The sequence below is a fragment of the Lytechinus variegatus genome, chromosome 7 (genome assembly GCF_018143015.1).
Source record: "Lytechinus variegatus isolate NC3 chromosome 7, Lvar_3.0, whole genome shotgun sequence".
Classification (NCBI taxonomy): domain Eukaryota; kingdom Metazoa; phylum Echinodermata; class Echinoidea; order Temnopleuroida; family Toxopneustidae; genus Lytechinus; species Lytechinus variegatus.
The window spans coordinates 12953916-12974483 of record NC_054746.1 but is presented as its reverse complement, the minus strand read 5'-3'; the positions used below and the strand labels follow the sequence as shown (position 1 = coordinate 12974483).

The 20568-nt window shown below is 36.4% G+C and overlaps 1 protein-coding gene across 1 annotated transcript; it reads left to right on the top strand.

Annotated features, from left to right (window-relative positions):
- The first annotated feature begins 6176 nt into the window (after nt 1–6176).
- On the top strand, nt 6177–20391 carry LOC121418469 (arginine kinase-like). The gene is made up of 9 exons (XM_041612369.1): nt 6177–6418; nt 12753–13064; nt 13647–13751; nt 13938–14105; nt 14503–14674; nt 15791–15914; nt 16781–16970; nt 17507–17675; nt 18243–20391. Exons 2-9 carry the CDS (start codon nt 12887–12889, stop codon nt 18391–18393), a joined length of 1257 nt encoding a protein of 418 aa, XP_041468303.1. The 5' UTR covers nt 6177–6418; nt 12753–12886; the 3' UTR covers nt 18394–20391.
- The last annotated feature ends 177 nt before the right edge of the window (nt 20392–20568 follow it).

Sequence of the window (20568 nt, the reverse complement as noted above, 5' to 3'; positions counted from 1 at the left end):
GGCAATGTAAAAAATTGATAAGTAGACAAAGTTGAGATTAAACCAGCTGATGAGAATCAGAATCCGTGGCATAAGACCAAGTGAAGCATAGACCAAATGGTAATTATACCAAATTGGCTTAGCCAATGTGGCATTAGACTATCTGGGAGGTAGACCAATTGCTTTTACATGTATACCAAGTGAATATAAACCATATTCTGTGGCTTTGCTAATATTCAGCGCTTGAGGTTTAACTTTGCTAAATCATTCTAGGGAGAATTCTATGAAGCATCTTTGTAGTGGTTTTGATTAATATGAATAACAGTTTGTGGTCTCTCCCCGACTCTTCCTCGTAGGAATGATACTCTTGTACTCTTCATACTTCAACTAGTGTTATCTGTGTTATGGAGTATTCTAATGGGGTAAATTGTCAATTCGTCTACTTCCAACTCGTCCACTCACCACATAGTCTACTTTCATTTAGTCTAATGCCATTCCGTCCATCAACATTTGGTCCAGTAACCATTTGGTGGTCCAATTATCACTTCGTCTAATCACCATTTCGTCTATGACCATTTCGTCTCATAACCAGTTGGTCTAATATCTATTTCATTTTCATTCATTGTGCACAATGAACAATTAGTCCAATTAGACCAAGTGGTGTATAGACTAAATGGCTATTGGACCAACTGGTTATTAGACGATGTGGTGAGTGGACGAATTGGCAATAAGACCATGTGGATAGTGGACGAGTTGATGAATTGGAAATAAACCTAATTTACATTTATATGACATATACTATTGTCACTTTGTGCGTGGATATACATTTGTAAATAGAATTGTGTATTGTTTGACTATTTGTGTATTATATTTTGTATTTAAAAATAAAATCATTGGAGAATATAACATGAAGATGTGTCTGAGCTTGTCAGTAGATAAATTCATATATCATGTTATCTTGCTTCATCAGTTGAAACATTATTTTACATTTTGTTGACTAACACTGAATGTGATGCCAGATAAAACTAGACCTCTGGACCCAACAAGTGCAATTCTTTATATTTCTTATATTTGATATTCCTCAATGTCCTTCATAGAATGATGTATTTGAATGAGATGCTTGATGGATTGAATTGTCTAGTAAGTTGGTCAGTAGATGGGTCAGTCAGTAGGAGGGTTTATGCTCTAATACCAATTTTTTTTGCAGTCAAGATTGAAATGGTTACAGTGTATGCATAAGGTTTAAAACAAATCGTTTAATACAAGAGTTTGATGAATAACTTTGGATATATGTAAAAAAAAATTAGCTTGCATACATGTGCATATTCATTTTCATTTGAAAAGAAATTCAGATTGGCTGTCAGGAGAACGAATTGTTAGGTATACATGTAGTTAGGTGTCATTTTCAACCATTGACCCAAATTCTTGCTATTTACAAATACTTTCTCAAGATTTTACAATAAGGGGTATTTTAACTGCCATTTTAAAGCCATAATTGATATTAGTACCATTTTCAGGTAACAAGAAATTCATCATCATTCCAAGGCCAAGAATTTTAAATATTTGCTCTGATTATTTTTTTCATTTTTGAAGTATATAAATAAGGGAGTGGTGTCTGAAAATATTAACCATAAATTGAATCCTTAACCCTAAGAAGGGCTGATTCAGTCCCCCCCCCCCATTTTTTGTGATTAATCTGCCATCGCTCACTCACTTTTTACTTTCAAGTCTTGTGCAACTTATGAGACCAAAATTGTGCAGTTGTGCAGTTCCGAAATTACACGACATTTCATAAGTGCATCATACAGACCCAATTTTGCTCAAAAACGTGAATTTGTGTACAAATCCAATGCATATAGTGTTTTTAGCCAAAATTCATAAATGTATCATTATTTTTCCTTTTAGTGATTAAAATCAATTAATTCCATCTTGTTTATGATAAAAATGAACTCCCTGTTAATTTCCATTGAAAAACAATTAAAAACGAGTAAAAAAACAAAAATACTTTAAAAATTTAGAAAACAATAAAATACATAAGAAAATTAATGTGATGTTTAAATTTTTTCAAAGTACACCTAATCAGCTCCCTATAAAAGGTAGGTGAACCAAAAATTAGCATTTTAAGGGCAACGTTTAGTTAATTAGAGCAAGCTTTTGATTTTATGCATGAATTAGCATAATTGATTAGCAATGAGATTTTACAAAGAATTTGATCTTCTTGTTTTGTAGATTATGCGCTCGCCAATTTTCTTCGCGATCACACGATCGACAGCAGAGATCATAACCCCCCCTCGGTCTTCTTAGGCGTCGAAATAGCCCAGTATATTTAGGGTTAAAGTGACCTTTGTTTTACATACTTCAGTCATGTTGTTTGATTACACAGAACTTTATTAGCATTTTATATTTCAGTTGAACATATGAATAAGGAACACATGTATGGTGAGAATTTGACAAAGTATGTATCTCTATGGAAATGATGGGGATGATAATGGTGGCAATGTTGTGTGTTATGAAGATGGCAATGGAGACATGGATTAGGTGATTTTGATGATAGTGGCAAACAAAGCAGTAGTGTTATGGATGATGAGGAGGATGAAGATGATGTCGATCATGATCATGATGATTATGATCATATAAATTTCCTCCAAGAACTAGAAAAATTGGATTGACAACTGATTTAGTGCATTAGATATTTATTGCTGCAACTTATTTCATTACAAGGGAGACACATCATTCACACAAGTATGAAATAATGAAAAAAAATATGATTTTGTGTAATAACATAAGAAAACAGAAAGTGGGGATGTGACATCATCAGCCCACCTAATGAATATTTATGACGACTGTTTTCACAAAATATTGCTAAACTTTAAACTTAAATAACTTTATTATTTGTTATCCGATTTTGATGAAATTTTGGGCATTTTGCTCAGTAAATTCTACTCTATGTATTAAGATATAAATATTTCAGCCCGGACCATCCCTTTAAATGGTTAAGTAGTTGACGATGATAATGTTGATGATTTTGAAGATGGGTATAATGATGAGATGATTATGCGTGTGGTGATATTGATGGAGTTTGAGGTGGATGATGAAGATGAATTTTTTCTAGGATAATGAGAATAGGCATGGTGATGATGAGAAAATAATCACTATGACATTGACAGCTGATAACAATCGATTGTAGATGATGATGATGATGATGATAATATATGGGATTTGCAATGCACCAAATCCACTCGGCAGAGTGCCCAAGGCGCAGTGAAAGAAGGAGAAAAGTACAAATATATTAATGATAGATTCAGGGACAATTAAGAGTAGGTGGCATTGAATAGACGGGATGATGAAAATTTATTCTACTTATGTTTCCGAAGTATAAACTTTTGGAAAAGTTTATGTTGTGAAAATGTTCGTCTTGCCTGCCAAGGCTTAAAAGAGGCCCAATTCAGCCAGTAAACCCCGTGTCAGTCTCTGATCTTACTCGGATGATGAAAAACTAATCATTCGCCAAGAACTGAATCTATGACGAATAGGAGTGTCGTTTGAAATAACAAATTCGTCGTTTTATGACTATGCACCTACATCTGTATACAAAGTTCCAATCCACCCTCAAAGAGATGGTATGCTGCTATCGAATGCTTGTACCAAGTATTGAAAGTAAAGAAAACTGAAAATAGAAATTCATTTTATTGGGAAGTTTATCATTACCTAGCATGTCCATACAGCCGTGAACAGAGGGATACACCCCCCCCCCCTTCGCCCCCATATTGGAAAAGAATCATTTTGATATACAGGCCTACATATAAAATTGTGACGAATCACGAGGATATATAGAGGCCTACGATCACAGAGTATTTACATGGTGCCATGTAAGCCATCTAGCCAATTCAAAGTTATGATTTGCCCCCACCCTCCCCATCCCTTTTCCGGTCTATCTTTCTGTCCATCTGAGAACTTAAAACACACGTCTCCGTGCATTCACTCCTTAGTCTATTTTTACATGCCATATATCATGTCATTTATACCCACATCACAAGCTCGCGTATATAAAACATCGTTCAAAGTGGGGATGGGATGTATTTGAAATTGATATTGGCACATGACGAAAGAAAACATGAGAGCCATCTCTCAACATGCCTCCAGCGTCATGATGATCGCGTCAGATACCCTCCAAGCCACGTTGCCATGGCAAAATAAATAAACAAACTCAAAACATATTGCGCTCAATCACTTCTCTTAAAAAGCATATATGATTGGAGTATGAGGGCTAATATTCGTTCATGCCGGGAGTTGTCTAAATGTTTGATTCCCAACATACGTGTGCGGGAATGTCCCTGTACCTTGATTCGAACTTTGATCCTGTCCCCGACTCTTTATAGGCCTGTTTATTAAGTATCCCGGTTAAGTATTCAAACTTTGAGTCTTGAGTACTTTGAATTTGGTACATCTTAAATCGTATCTATAATTCCTTTTTAATACATACATATTTTATTATCGGGGAACATAGACGAAGGGGGTGTTCCTGTAACCTGCACTGTAAAAACTGTGGTGTTAAAACTGACACCAATTGGTGTTAATAGAGGACCACACCCTGAGGTGTTAAAATAACACCCTAGAGAGGTTGAACATAACACCAAAGGATGTAAATTAAACAACCATAGGTGTTGTATAAACACCTATAGGTGTAAAACTAACACCACCAATTTAACACCGGTGTAAAATAACTGGTGTGGTCCTCAGTGTTGGCAAATGATTTGTCGCTTTTATATGCGTTATGTACGAGCCGGCTGGCAATCCTTCGGTCGCATTCAGGTTTTCAAGAGTAATAAATGGGATGTTTTAATAAATATTTCAATGGTGAAGTCATGAAGACTGTGCACGAGTTGAGTTTGCAACTCATGCTTTTCTAATATTTTCAGAAATGTATGTCTGGCATAGCATCACATTATTTGTACTATTCTCTATAATTATTTGGGGAAGGAGGTGCCAACAAAATGCTTACATATCTCGATTTTTTTTTGTTGTTGAACTGCAATTTGGTAATTTTAGTATATGCTGCTGTCTATAAATAATAATTACCTCTAAAAATTTTCAAGAACAAGCTTATTCATTGTAATTATGATAAAAAAAGAAAGTATTATAGAATCCATATCAAGTTTGAAATTGAAAAAAAAAATCATCATGAACCACTTGGTCTCTTCGTTCCCTCCCTTGCGCAACATCGTTTACCACATTTTTGCTCCCCTTCCCCGTGTCGATGTTGGAAACACAACTATGTCGTAATTATTGTATTCATGAAGCCATTCAAATTGCCTCCTTGGTCTACCAGCGACTCGGTACCTTTTGAGATTGCCGTGATAAATTTCGTCCGAATTTGGAAACTCTTGGCGTATGAGATAATTTAAAGGGGCTGAAGTTTTTTTTATAGGTGTGCTATTTTTAAGGAAAAAATGCAAGTGAGCAAAAAAAAAGATTTTTTTTCAAATTTAATTCATGTAATTTGATGATTAATTCGACGTCGGAAAAGTGATACTAAAGGAAATTCTATAAAACTGATAATGAAAAATACTCTGAAAAAATTGCGGGGGCAACATGCAAACCCCATCATTGCACGAGTACAAGTCTGATTAACAAACGTTTGCAAATAATATCTGAAACTATAGGTGCAAGAAAATTCGCCTCTGACAATGAGAGAATTGGTGCAATAAAATCATAACGCTTACAATAGTAAGTTTTTGTATTCGAATCAAAAGGCAGGCAAATTCTGAAAGTTTGTTCCCCCTTTTTTTGTTTGAAATATAAGCAAGACTCTGAAAATTCAATCATAATACTCTCGCCTAGTGCAAGTGCAGGTGGTATTCGGCTTAGGAAATTGAACTTAACATGAAATGGAAGCATTCGAGAACTGAATGACACCTGAAATTACGGGTTAAGGAACGGGGAGAACCGGTTGGTAAGTGAAAAAGGGTGAAAATTATATCTTTGGGAACTTCTGGCAATGCGTGAGAGGGGTGGGACTTTATTAAGGGCCACACATACCCGTACTGACTATAATTTATATTATGCGTTAATGCCCCCCCCCCCCACCAGGAACATAAAGGGACGAAACAGTTGTACGAAAAATAAGTTTGCATCCCGGGTAGTTCCAGGAGAGGCGAAGAAGACGAGAAAAAACTTTGCCTTTTCGATCTTCCCGCCCTTCGGACAACTTCCAAAGATCAGCTGTATTCCCTAGTGATGTAATGTGACTGCGTTGCGTCTATCGATCGCTTCTTCGCTGACTGGCGGACTCGTAAAAACGCAAAACAATGAAATGCATTGCTGAGCATTCGCACTACATGTGTGCAGCCAGATCCTTCACATTCATTTGAACGTCGCCTGCTTCACACTCACTGTTTATGTGGATTACTTCTCAGGAGTATAATCATATTTTCATAAGGTATGTATTTTTATCCGAATTCTTTTTAAACACCGAATGCCTTGGTGTTATTATCTTAGAAGTATATATTAGTTTGTGTTTAAGGAGCATAAGATATTCGTGAGTACTAAGCGGAATATGGGAAGACGCAGCGACGAGAGACGGTAGCGGTAGGAGAAAGAAAAAGAAGCTGGGATATGTGTTAAAGGGGGAATGACATTTCGTTTACTTGTAAAACGTCTTCGTACAAGCTTGGCTAAAAAAGAAAAAGAATAGAAAACAAAATCATTTTTACATCGTTTCCCCCCAAACGTGCCCAACATACTGCATTAGAAAGTGTTTGGTAGGGTGGCAGTCTTTTATCTGATGGGAGCTCGCTTCTGAGCGTTTGAAATTGTATCACTTTACTTTGACCTTTCAAAGTGTTTTTCATATCTTTATTCATGAATAGGAGAAAGAGAAGTAAGAGCTCTCTTCCATTTAGAACGTTTTCGATGCATTCTGAGGCATATGGTAATCTAATTTCGCTGTTTTTGTTCAGACAAAATAGCTCCTTCCTTTCGAAAGTAATGGGGCGAGTCGAGAACTATTCTGATATTATTCTTCAAAATATTATTTTTTTTTAATAATTTATTTTTGGGATATTTATTTCCGTTACCTGATAATACTAAGTTAAGAGCATCTTGCTTTATATTAAGAACGATATACGACGTTTAAATTCTGCCAAAACTCATTTATGCCTAGAAGTTGATTAAAAAAACATTGATGTGCCGGAAATTAACAAGTCCTATGTAATTAACAATGGTTAAACTGACATAAAAGCTTAAAGTTGTGATTTCAAGTTACTGTCGTCATTAAAACATTTGATTCAGCCAATCTACAATTGAATATTAGGACGTTTTCTGCTTAGCAACACACGGGCAAAAGACTCCCCCGCTCCAAAGCAAACTTTACATGCTCATTGGTTCTCATTGTGACTTAAATTGTCAATTAATCTGGAATGATGCACTTAATTGGGGTCAAAGAACAAATTCAACATTCTCAAACTTAAATTCTCGAGTCATGCATGATTCTGAATGCAGATGTATGGGCTAGTTCATTGTTTGGCCAATTACTAGTACTTCTATTGACAACGGATGAGATTGCTGTAACGCTTGAATGGGACTCTTATTGTATGTGCGTGTTCCCTTAGTGTGAGGAGATTTGGGGTTTCGTCTTGAGCACGCCAAGGCACCGGTTGCCATGGACGCGGCCCGATACAATAGCGACATCTGTAAACTTTTCTGCTGACCCCAACCAGTGGGTCGTTTGCCTGCTACCCGATGTGTCGATAGTATACCAGTTTCGTTGTCTGTCCCTCCTTTTCTTTTCTTTTTTTTTCATTTTTCCAGTGAATCTATATACTTTCGGAAACATGCTGCTCGCTGAGCGCATAAGCTTATTTTCCTTTCATTATCATAATGAAATATTTCCCCACAAATTTATACATAATACAAGTACGTTGTTATTTGAAGAGAAAATGGGCACCATTTTCCTCTATCATAATTGTGTGTTAGTGAAGCAATGACATACAGATGGTGATGGGGCACTTGCCCCCCCCCCGTTTTTTCTTGACCAAGTAAAAAAGAGAAGAGTGAATTGTTATCTTATTTTCTTAATATTATGTCAAAATCTATCAAAAAATTATTTATTGTAATAAAAATGTAGCAAATTTTTGCTTGCTTGCTTCGCTCGCTCCCGACTTTCTATAAATTTATCCCAATAGACCATAATCTAACCACCCCCCTCAAAATTTTTGGCTCATTACGCTACTGTTGTGGAGCCCTAATTTTGAGACCATAATGGTTGTCAACTTGTGAATTGACTTCGCTTTGGATTGCGATGATATATTGTTGACCAACGTTTATTGTGTTTGTTGCCATCCCCGGTTCGCATTGTCCCGACGGGCCACTCTCCTTGTAAGACATTGATACAATGGCTGGTTGCTTGGTGCAAAGAGATCAATAGGAGTTGCCAGGGTTAAGGGGGCCGTCACACCTTAACGTTCTATAGCAAGCGTGTGCCCACGTACTGCACGCGTGACCAACCGTTTCCTCCTTTAAATCCAAATCCTTAAAACACGCATTCCATTCTTTATATCATTTATCGCATTTTGTTGACAACAAAAATATCAAGAATTCTAATAATTTTTTATGAAGAAAGTTTGCGTTGTTGACGAAAACCATTGTTTATTTTATATATATCAAAACGGCCTGCCATTGCCTACTTAGTCGGTATATACGTAAGCTGACTAAAACGTTCAATGTGACAGCCCCCTCGGAGCAGTGATCACTGGTCTCTGGTCGGTATAGGCTCTGGTGCTAAAGTCCTTTCACTGAACAAGTCGCATCTCTGTTTGTCAGTGGGAGGTATATAAACAAGACATGTATCCAATACAACCGAAATGGCCTTATACCCACGATCTGTTCTTAGTATCTGAAAGAATAAGAAAATGTGGAAAACAATAATGCTAATGAGTTCTAAATATAAGATTGTTAAGTTAGAAACAGTTCGGAGAAAAAGGATGAGTAATAATTTTAATGAGACTCTTAGATGGATTCCTGTTTTGTTCTTTAAATATATAATTTGACATTTTCTCATCGTTGTGATATATAACGACTCTTTCATTACGAAAATCTAAATTTCCTCGGAAATATTCGCGAAGGGGGGCACTGGTCGTTTAATATCCCCGTAATATTTGAAATTTCTTTTATATTTAAATCGTGATTACTTCCGTGTGTTTTCTTCAGCCACCATGCAGCCGCCTGTACACGTTTTGTAGAGTGGAGATGTAAAAAAAAAGATTATTGGGGAAGAATAACAGACATTACGTCTTTAAGATAGCACATATTATGGAACGTTTCTTATATTCAGTGGTTAATACAACATTGTGTTGGTTTATTTAAAGTAAGTTCATTTAAAAAAGTGTACGATATTAAACAGGTTTCCTGTAATAAAGCAGCATTTCATATCGTTCCAATGCATAACTAATGAAAAATATATATCTCGTCAGATGATTTTAAAATTATTTTTTTATGTTATGTTCCCAGCTGTGCCATAATGAGCCACATATTTTAAGGTAATCCAACATGGCATACAAGGGGGAAATCTCAAATAAAAGTTTTTAAAATACTGAAATTCTTATTTTCTGATATGATTTCGACATTAAATTCAACAAATGTTTGTCATTCATATTCCGCCTGTTCCCATTGCCTGTTTCTTTCTTGTGCTCTTTTTTTTTCTTAGGCTTGGAACTTTTTTAGGGAAGATTCCCCCAAGCAGCCCCCCCCCACCTCCCTCATATGTAAGCCCGTGGTTCGAAGGAAAGATACATCAATAAACATGAATCAATTATAAACATATTATTAAAGAAGCTAAATGACGATTGCTTTGAATGTCTGAAAATTTGTCATAATATCATCATAAACCAATTTACAATACATAGAGGCAAGATGGAAGTGACTGAATTTATCTATGTACTTAATACATTGAGCAGACATACAATCCTTTTCACACATGTATTATTTGAACTCTGTATCCACTGAGGGGTTATGATCGTACCGAGAACATTGTACATTCCTAATCATCTACGCATTGCTTGTATGCAGCACTCATAATCATAACTCATAAAAGGTTATCTCGAGTATGTATCTTCTTCCGGAGACTATCTCTGTTTAGCTAACGTCTTTGCCCTTTGTTGCGATAATAACTTACCAAAGCTCACATACCGGTACTATTGCCATTATATTTTAGTTGGGCCAGAAAAAATATCACTATACTATCAACCTCCACTTCCATCCTTGTCTCTACCACCATATTACTGGCGTACATATGGGGGATATAGAACCAAACAAAAAATGACGACTAAGAAAAAAACAGAAAAAGAATGGGAATAAACAGAAAAGGGGTGAAATATGATATTATGTAATGACTGTCGGCTGCACTAAACGTGGTAACGGCAAACTTTTTGCTCTATAGGCGCATTATTGGGGGTGTACGCGATGCCTGCAAGGAAGGAAAATAAAGTGGGGCGGGTATGAATGATGGCTTAGTATTTATCCAGATTTCAACAACCAATGACAGGCTAACTAGAAATCGCCGATATGAAAATTTATGTTGAATTATGTTATGGAAGCAAGTCATTTATATGGATCCAGAATAGGGGTACAATTTTCAATTTCACGAGTACAAAGGTGTGCTCTTCAGAATGATCTTGTGTGTTAATTAACTTTCAACTTCATGTTTAATCATTATTATAATCAATGATCTAGAGAGTGTATTAGTCATATTAAATCCCCAGCATGTATCATAGGCTAGATATATTCATTCTAATGAAATCAGTAGAAATAGTCAAAGCTAAGCCCAATGAGCCCATATAAATTTAAGGCGTATTCTAGCGTAGGCCTATATTGTGGAAAAGTTTCTGGGGGGTTGCTTGCAAGCGATATTTGGGGGCTTTTTAAGATGAAAGTGTAATTTGATTATATATTTTAACATAGTATTGAACAAATACTATGACATTTCAACCTCTTCCTTTCATTTTCTTTTTCCCTTTTTTCTCCTTTTTGGGGGTTTAGGGGTGGAAATGTTGGGGCCAGAGCTCCCAAGTCCTCCCACCCCTCATCTACAATCCAGTGGCTTAACACACGTGCATGTTATAGCCTATTAAACTAGAATATAATTTCTTTAACCTTTATAATCCAACAATAAAGTGATAATTCAACAACCAACAACAAATTTATAATGTTACCGGGGTACTGTTCTTGTTTGCATATTTATTTGACTACGCTTCACCAGACTTGACATTTTGATAACGTCATTCTAATGACATTCCAATCGAATCACCAAACAGCTTTATTTGCTAGATACTTCGTGTCGTTGCTATGTAAGGTAAACCTTCTTTCAATAAATATGAATCGATATGCACTAAAGTCATTCTTTTCTCAGAACCTTTATTTTATGTAATCATTAAAAAAATGACCACCCCTCCCCCGGTCTTAATATCTCAGAGGACATATGGTTAGAGTTAGAGTTAGAGTTTTTTCAGAATAATGTAAATATAGAGATTAAGGTTTATTTAGTTTTTAGAGGTTAGGTTTTGTTTGACTTAACGTGTAGATTTTCCGTCTGATCAATTGTCGCCGTAGCAAAATTTGTCATGAAATCCTCAAATAGTGCCCCATCTCAATGCCCATCCATGGCATTAGAATCCTGTATGCTGAAAACACACCTCGTTGAAAACAAATGTTCTGAGTGCATTTATTCATGAGGCAGATCGGATGACGACACCTTTAAACACACATAAATGTAGACCTACATGTGCGTTTCGGGGGGGGGGTCTTAAAAAGAAAGGTTAACCCGACAGAATAGGCAAGAAGGAGAAATTACTGGAATATTCTTTATAGAGTGTTTAATTCTTTCGACTTCAAATCCCTAACGAATATTTGTTGACGAGGATCTTTTTTTTTATAATCGGAGAAACTGCCTTTCATGTGACTTTTGCTCCCGGGAGATTAATGATGTATCAATAAGTATTTCACTTTTTTCATCTTTCAAATAAAGATTTTGTATATCGATAGTTTTCCGATTGTGAAAGAATAGAAATGGTAATTGGAAAGAGTCAAAGATGTAGTGCGAGTCTGATGTGGGTTTTCTCGGGTCACCTTAAACCTAGCCAATTACTGAGTATTTATTCTGATTGGTATAATGTTACATATCTGCCTTTTTCCTTTTTCCTGTGTTGCGTTTTGAATTACCATTGCCCCCGAAATGGAAATCCACAATCTATATATTTTTCTGTTGATGTTCATTTCCCTTCCTTCTTTTACAATTGTTTTCACTCATTTCCATTCATATAACTTCATAAGATTCAAACTGTTGTACATTTATTTACGAGTTAGAAGTAACAAGCGCTTTTTGCTTTAGGTACAACATTAATTATATGTATCGTGGTTTTGTAACATTTATGAAAATTTCGTAAGGAATGATAAATACTCGGTATCGGTCGATCATCATATTTTGTTGGAATTTCAGTGGATACGGGAGGGGGGGACTGCCCTTCCGGAGAAGTCGATACAAAATTATGTCGGATTTTGTTTGCCCCCTCACCCTGCGTCAAGGGTTGTGACTGGGTTGACGATTTCTTTTGGGGGGGTGCCCCTTTTTGGTCGCCCCGACTGATCAGTCCTGTTAAATATTTTTTCTCTCTGAGTACATTGACTTAAGTATCTTCAACAATCGGTGTTCATTACTAGAATAATACTACAGTTTTCAATATTTTCATGTGCTTATTCACTTGTACTTTTTATCATTGCAGTGGATGTAGCAAACTGACCTTGCAACAGACGTGTTCAACCAACAGTAGTTTCAAGCAAACCCACATTACCTCTCAGCTTCGAGATATAAACTGATTTCGGCTAAAAAAAATAATACCTCGATTCCAGAAGCAGAATGGCAAATCTGAAACAGGTGAATTACGATGCAAGTGAAGACTTTCCAGATTTTGCTGGACATCACAGTCTTCTGGCCAAATACTGCACTCAGGACATTTATAAGAAACTCCGTGATGTTCAGACGCCCTCTGGGTACACGATCGACAGGGCCATCCAAAATGGCGTCGACAATCCAGGTTAGAAGATGACCTTTTTTTCCACCGAAATAATTTGAGGTATTTTGGGGGCAGTAATGGTCTGTTCCCATGATTGGTTCCCATGAGTATCATATCTGACAGAAATGAGCGTTTTAAATTGTGATTGTTACACTGATTTGTATTGTTATTACTGTCATTATTTCTATACTACCGGTATTAGAATTATCAATGTCATTGTTATTTTCATCGTTATTTTCATTATCGTCATCATCATCACCATTATTTTTACCATTATTATATATAATATTATGTAGAATAATGGTTATAATAATGAAGTAATTCTATTCCTGCATATGGCCCGAGACGTCTAGGGTCATATTCTATTCCTGCAGTGCATACATGTATGACCCAAGACGGTTAAAATCGTCATGGGTCATATGCAGGAATATAATTACTTCAGTAATAGTGAAAGTGGATTCTTAACATTTTAAAGAAATAATTATTATTTAGTTGATGGTATATTAAATGGTATATTGAATATTCAAATTGCGATAATTTTGAATTTCATTGTGATTTATGAATATAATATTTTCTCCTCGTGCGATTTGTTTTCCTTTGTAGATTTCCATGTAGGTATTCTTGCCGGTGATGAAGAATGCTATACCGTATTCGCTGAGCTTTTTGATAAGGTCATCGATGAGTATCACAATGGCTTCAAAACAACAGGTAAAATGTCATAACAATTTCTTACGGATATGCTTTGAAAACAATACATGATTTCACAAAAACACCATTAAAAATTTTGAATAATTCATTTTTATTGTTAAATCAAACGATGCCCGAATCTTTGTTAATGAAATGAATTGAAACGAAATTCTATGAAATGTTCTCTTTTTCTTTTTATTCCTCCAGACAACCATAAAACTGATTTGGACCCGTCTAAGCTTGAAGGTGGACAGCTTGATGATGACTATGTGGTCAGCTCTCGAATCAGGACTGGTCGTAATATCCGAGGTTTCGCTCTCTCACCTCACATTGCTAGGTGCGAGAGACGCAAGGTCGAAAAGTTAGTTTCAGAAGGTGAGCCAAAACTTACATCATTTCATCCGTTTCATAAAAAGCAAACAACAATACTTCTTTTCACGTCGACGCATTAGATTTGTCTAGTGTTATTTTAGAACAAATTAAGTTATTGTCTTCCTTAGAAATACTATGAATTTAAAGTTCTTTTTTAGCTTTCGATTAGTTCTCTCATACTCCGATGACTATTCTTTTGTTTTAATTACTATAGCGATTTTGTGATTTGGGAGTGATTTTTTTTCGTGAAATTGCGATAGCTCTAGGTGTTTTTCAGATAGGCAAGTCCTCACACACTATGCTTATTCTCCACTCCTTGGTTAGTCTAGCAACAACCATTATTAATGTGAATTTGAATATTCATTGTTTTATTCTTTCATTTTCTTTTCTTTTTTGACAGCCTTGTGTTCGTTGTCTGGTGAGTTCGAGGGCAAATATTACTCACTACTAACCATGACCCCAGAGGACCAACAGCAGTTGATTGATGATCACTTCCTGTTTGAGAAGCCCGTCTCACGTCACTTCCAGAGCGGTGGTATGGCCAGGGATTTCCCCGATGGGCGTGGCATCTGGTAGGTGTCCAATCCTCATTGAGGATCTCGGAGCAGTCGATCCAGATTGAGATCGTGTTTTCGTTCCACGACGCACGATGGATTCGAGAACATATCCTGTAAAAACCGTGGTGTTAAAACTGACACCGTTGATTAATAGAGGACCACACGCTGAGGTTATAAAATTAGACCCTAGAGATTGAACGTAACAACCAAAGGTGTTGTAATAACACTATAACACCGTGAATTTAACAACGGTGTAAATTAACTGGTGTGATCCTCTACATACACGGTTAGCACCACAGTTTTTGCTGTAAAGAAATGCCCTCCATGACAATGAACAATCGAGGAGTCTTTCTAGGAAATTGGTGAATTAAAGCAGCCTTTTCGTCCTGGACTCTTTAACAAACGACATATTTTGCAATTTTTGTACGCTTCGAAACTTTTCCGCAACCGTTGTTCCTGTTCACCGATATTTTTTTCGACAAAGACCTCCCAGCTGTCCAATGACATTTGACGGGCATTTTCAATGCGTTTATTGCGTTCTTGAACTTTCCTCTCAATTGTTCTATAGTCACACTGGCGAAAGAGACTCCAAGCCGATCAAAGATATTTCTAATTAATATTTCTAATGTGATATCATCGGTTGGTTCGGAGTCGGTTTTGTCGGTGTGACTGGTGAGCATAAACTCGACCCTTTCTGTGAGGTTACTGAATGAAAGCCCAAAATGACGTCACTTTAAATTTCAGGTTTTATATCGCTCTTAACTAATCTATTCATATCTGAAAACGAATCCTAATCAGAATTTCTGTCAATGTGAGAAGTTATATTCGTTTGAACTGTCAGAAATTTGTCATTTTACACCAACTTGTAATATCTACATATTCGTCTGATGATGTTTCTATACAAATTTAAGTTCATAGATCTTAGAAAACTCAATAAGAGTATATCGTATAAGGATTTATGTGTACTGAAAAATTACACCAATCAATTCAAAGGGAAAATCTATTTATTTTACCTCATTTACGATTAGTTGTTCATGAATACTGCAAGCATATTTGCATTAGGAAATGCCCGTAACAAAGATTCATTGTCCGTATTCTAGAATTAATCGCTTTTTGTGTTACTCTTGCCAGGCACAATTCCAACAAGACGTTTTTGGTTTGGATCAACGAGGAAGATCAGACACGTATCATCTCTATGCAGAAGGGTGGTAATATGAAGGCGGTCTTTGAGAGGTTCTGCTCTGGTCTGAGCCAGGTGAGTCGTCCAGCGATTATCGCTAAATTATGAAAGAAGAATTCTGATTGGTTCCCAGTCAGTCTACTCAGCAAAACGCGCATGCAACGATGATCTTGATTGGGACTTTCATTATTTTAGTCGATAACCATTGTGTTACGGGACCCTCATCCAAACATCAGAGTCTCGAAACATTCTCATTTTTAAAAAGTCATGTTGCGTTATGACATTTTATATGTATTTATCTGTATATTACACCGGTTTATTGTAATTATATTATCAAGAATTTTCGAAAGAAATTCATATTGATATAGGCGAACTTTGAAATACGTAATGACACGTTGTCGGCAAAGTTTTCAATGTTGATATTTTGATAAGGAAGGTATCAAGTTCGTCCTCGTTTCTTGGGTATAATGTTGGAGGGCATATGTGATCTTTAAAGAAAGTCATAACAGCCGTCAACTTTCTGTATATATTTTTGGATCCATTTGCGATAGGACAAAAGGTTATTCGTTCATATGATAATTTCTTGAACACCGTTCTGAAAAAGTAGGTCTATAAATAAATAATGTTACTGATTTAAGTGATGTTCTTGATAGTAGTAATTCGACGAGAAATAACAATAGGCCTATATACCGGACAACCTACGATCAGCACAGTGTTATTGTACGACTGACGGTCAGCGTGGGGACATCGTACGATCTCCGTATACCTTCTGTATAACTTTGTCTTTAATTGGGCCTTTTTAACACAAGAATCGTATCCCGTAGCCACCTACGATGCCTCATTATAATCGTAGACTAATTCATCGTACGATGATCGTAACAATTGTAAACGAATCATTATTGATGTTCTTTATACCGTCTCGACTGTCCTTCATACTCTAGGTCGAGGGTAAGATCAAGGAACAAGGGAAGGAGTTCATGTGGAACGAACATCTTGGATTCATTCTGACCTGTCCTACAAACCTCGGTACTGGCGTCCGATGCAGTGTTCACGTAAGGATTCCAAACCTTGCCAAGGATGAGAGGTGCAAGGCCATCATGGGAGCTCTACGTCTACAAATGCGTGGCACAAGTAAGTAGCTTCCAAATGTATCAAGGATAATAATGTACAGCGGCGGCGCTATGTGAGGCAGTGGTGCTTCGTTGTGGCGTATGTGCAGGCTGCAGCTTTGAATAATAATCTGTATTGATCATTTCGTTTATGCTTTTGTATTTTTTACGGGTATAAGGGCAAAGTGAACGTTTCCGATCAGATATCATAATCCCTTTTTGTCAGATTTGAGGATTCTGGTGATGAAGTGTTCTTCCGCCACATCTGATCATTCATAGTCAACTTATCGATACTTTAAATAAAAACTTGGGAGTGTTTGATCAACATTTGCATCTGGCAAGTTGTCTGATCTGACAATTTTTTATTGTAATTATCGGATAAAAACACCCGACTAGTACTTATATGAAACGTTCCCGGATTTATCTCTGTTGTTAATCATCAAGATATTTCAAAATCTTTGCAAGAGCTTCTCGCAGCGAACCAAACTTTCTTCTCCAACAATTCAAGAAGGTATAGAGTTTAACATAGCGTGTCCATTTTCCTTTGAACCCAACCAGGTGGTGAGTTCACCGAGGGTGTTGGAGGCGTCTACGACATCTCCAACCTGGACAGACTGGGATCATCCGAAGTCCAACAGGTTCAGTGTGTGATCGATGGTGTCACTACCATTATCAACATGGAGAAGAAGTTGGAGAAAGGGGAGCCCATCGATGATCTTCTACCAGGGTGAGGAACTCCACAGTTTGCTCTTAATGGTTGAAGCATGGACCTATACAAATTTGTAATAGGTTCATGGTTGAAGGGAAGCCCAACTTTGGGAGCCCTTACATGAAAGTTATACCAATATGGTAACTTTGTCATCTAACGGTAATTTGCATGGAATCCTTGATTTTGATTGGCTGTCGATCAGTGTTACCATGGTAGTTACCATTGGATGGCAAAGTTACCATAATGGTAGCGTTTATGCAACGGTGTCCAGATTGCAAGTCCTTCTAAAGAATGATGAGATGTCAAAGAAGCTTAATAACTAAATAAGCATAATAACAGTTTAACATCAGGGAATCTCAATCATTGAGATCTTTTGTAAAAGTTACTCGCAATCAACCCCGCTCTTACGCTAACTTAAAAAGATATTCTTCTTTTCCAATTGACATGGGCCGTGAAACGATTTTTCAAGTGAGGGAACTGAATCAAAAATGGGGGCGGGAATTTAACGTCCATTAAATCTATTTTATTTCCAATTTATCTGATAAAATGCCTTATTGTTCAATTTTGATTTTTTTTGGATTTCAGAAACACTGAGAAGGTTAAGGCGGAGCAGGAGCAAGCAGCGAAGAAAGCAGCAGAAGAGAAGGCTGCAGCAGCCAAGCCCGCCACCAGCGGTGGCGCTGCATCGAGTGAAGAGAAACCAAAGAAGAAATCATCGACGTGTACCGTGTTGTAATATATAAAATCTTAACAACAAAAAAGGAAGGTGGACAAAGCCTTGATTTGATAAAGAGAGGAATTACGCTAATAATTTATTTGACACAGTTGCAAAGCTAAGAAAATGAAAGCAAGATATGTTCATGGATAATGAATGTCGTTCATGTTTTCAAATAAAGCTTAAACATGTGGTTTGCTACTGACAAGATGATATAAATTATGTGATAATCTAGAACTAATGAATTCATGTTATGTTTAATTGTTTGATAAATCTTACGAGTTCCATCTGTATTCCTATTGATTCAATTAAATAATTATGATTGAAATTGAATTAATAGATTTAATCAATTTAGATTATTTTCTTTTTAAAAAAGTTAATATTTCTCTCAATTTTTTTATGAACATGCTGTGTGATTATTGCTAAAAATATCCTTTGAACTCATAATTTACCAAAATGAAATGAATAATGTAAAAGTCCTTTGGTAAATATCTACCAGATTTGAGCAGATGTTTATAACTTCATTGGTCAAACTAAATTGATGGAATACCAATATAAAATTTCCTGAAATCTTTAAACTTGAATTTGATTCATGCCATGAAGAAAAAAAAGTTTCTGCGTAAACTCAACAGAATATGATGTTTATTTTGTACAGCTTGCGTTCACACAGAGTATGTTCGGCTACAGTCACACCAACGAAACCGAGTCCAGACCGATCAAAGCTATACGTCAATTCGAATTGTATCGTCAGTATTTGAGTCGCATTCGTTGGTGTGAACGTAACTTCACTGACACTATGCGTGAGGAATGCTGATTGATCGATGAAGTTAAATCTGTAATTATATTTTGAATATCACATGACGCCATTTTCATGGTCTATATATTTTTTATGTAGAGATGACATGATGAACAAATGTACATTGAGTTGCATGGTATATGGTATTAAGGATCTGTACAAGCTTAATTTGGCTTAAATTTATGAAAACACGGGGAGCGTTTCACCAACGGATTTCTCAGTTGTTTTTCCCCAAGGGTTAGCGTAGTAATAGTCAAGATCGATAACTTTTGAGACGACACCAGTTTGTGAAACGCTCCCCAGTTCTATTTTTGTGTGTGTACTAAATTACACAGTATTGTATGGGTATATCCGTCCAAAGTTTTCACAGTGTATTATACTTTTACGTGATATTTTCTTTGTAAATATTATATTGTATGCTTAGAATATTCAGTTATTGTTTGATCTTCCACTGAATCTAAGTGAAGGGGTGCTTTGGTTTTATATAACTTTTTTTGTGTTTCCAAAACCCCTTTCGTTGTATAAGAGCACGAGACATGACTGTGTTACATTCTTCATGACAACTGCCACGGCCTAAGTCATTTTAATGATCTATGCCAAGTTTCTCTGTCATATATTAAGGAATAGTCAACTCTTATCAGAATGTATGAAAAAAGTGTAACATTCTGGCAATCAGAGATAAGACTGTAATATATATTTATATATCTCCCCTTAGCTCATGGAATGGACAAATTAATTCCACGAACTTTATGATTACACTAGTGACTAGACGAGCATCAAATCAACCTGAACTACCAGTAAGGTGTAGTCAAAGGTAAATTTTGCGTATGGTGCCGCCATTCACTGGGTTTTGGAGGGATCGGGTAACTTACTCCGTTCTCACTTTACACTGGGGTTCTTGGGGAGGGGGAAATATCCACCACGTGTCCTTGTCAAGAGACAACTCACCAAAAAAAATCGAGAGGGAGAGAAAGAGAGGGGGAAAGTGGTTACCCCACGCTCCCGCTTACCCCTCCATGCAGCGGCTTTTCAATGTGCCGTTAATCTTCAAGAAGACCGGTATATTCGTACAATATGCTGTTTAGAATTCTCATTGAATTTGAAACGTATCTTTTTTTCATTTAAGATTGGACAGTTTTTTTCTTCTCTGTTTAACAGTGCCGCTTTGTGATTATTTCAGAACCGTTGTCTGTGGAAATTGACAATAATAAAGTCATGCACCTACGTACTGAAAATGCATCTTGTGTTCATTTTGTGAGGGTGAGGGTGTGCGCACGTGAGGGTGCATATACGTGAGAGTGTGTGTTTTATATTAGTACAAAAAAATCGTATTCAATATAGCAAACTTTGACTGATGGCAAATTGCCCACAATAAACATGCGTTTGTGTGTTTGAGATTT

Coding starts and splice junctions, on each gene's coding strand:
- LOC121418469 (XM_041612369.1), top strand. CDS start 12,887: ATGGCAAATCTGAAACAGGTGAATTACGATGCAAGTGAAGACTTTCCA. Junction 15,915..16,780: donor TCTGCTCTGGTCTGAGCCAG/GTGAGTCGTCCA, acceptor TTCATACTCTAG/GTCGAGGGTAAGATCAAGGA. Junction 16,971..17,506: donor TCTACAAATGCGTGGCACAA/GTAAGTAGCTTC, acceptor GAACCCAACCAG/GTGGTGAGTTCACCGAGGGT.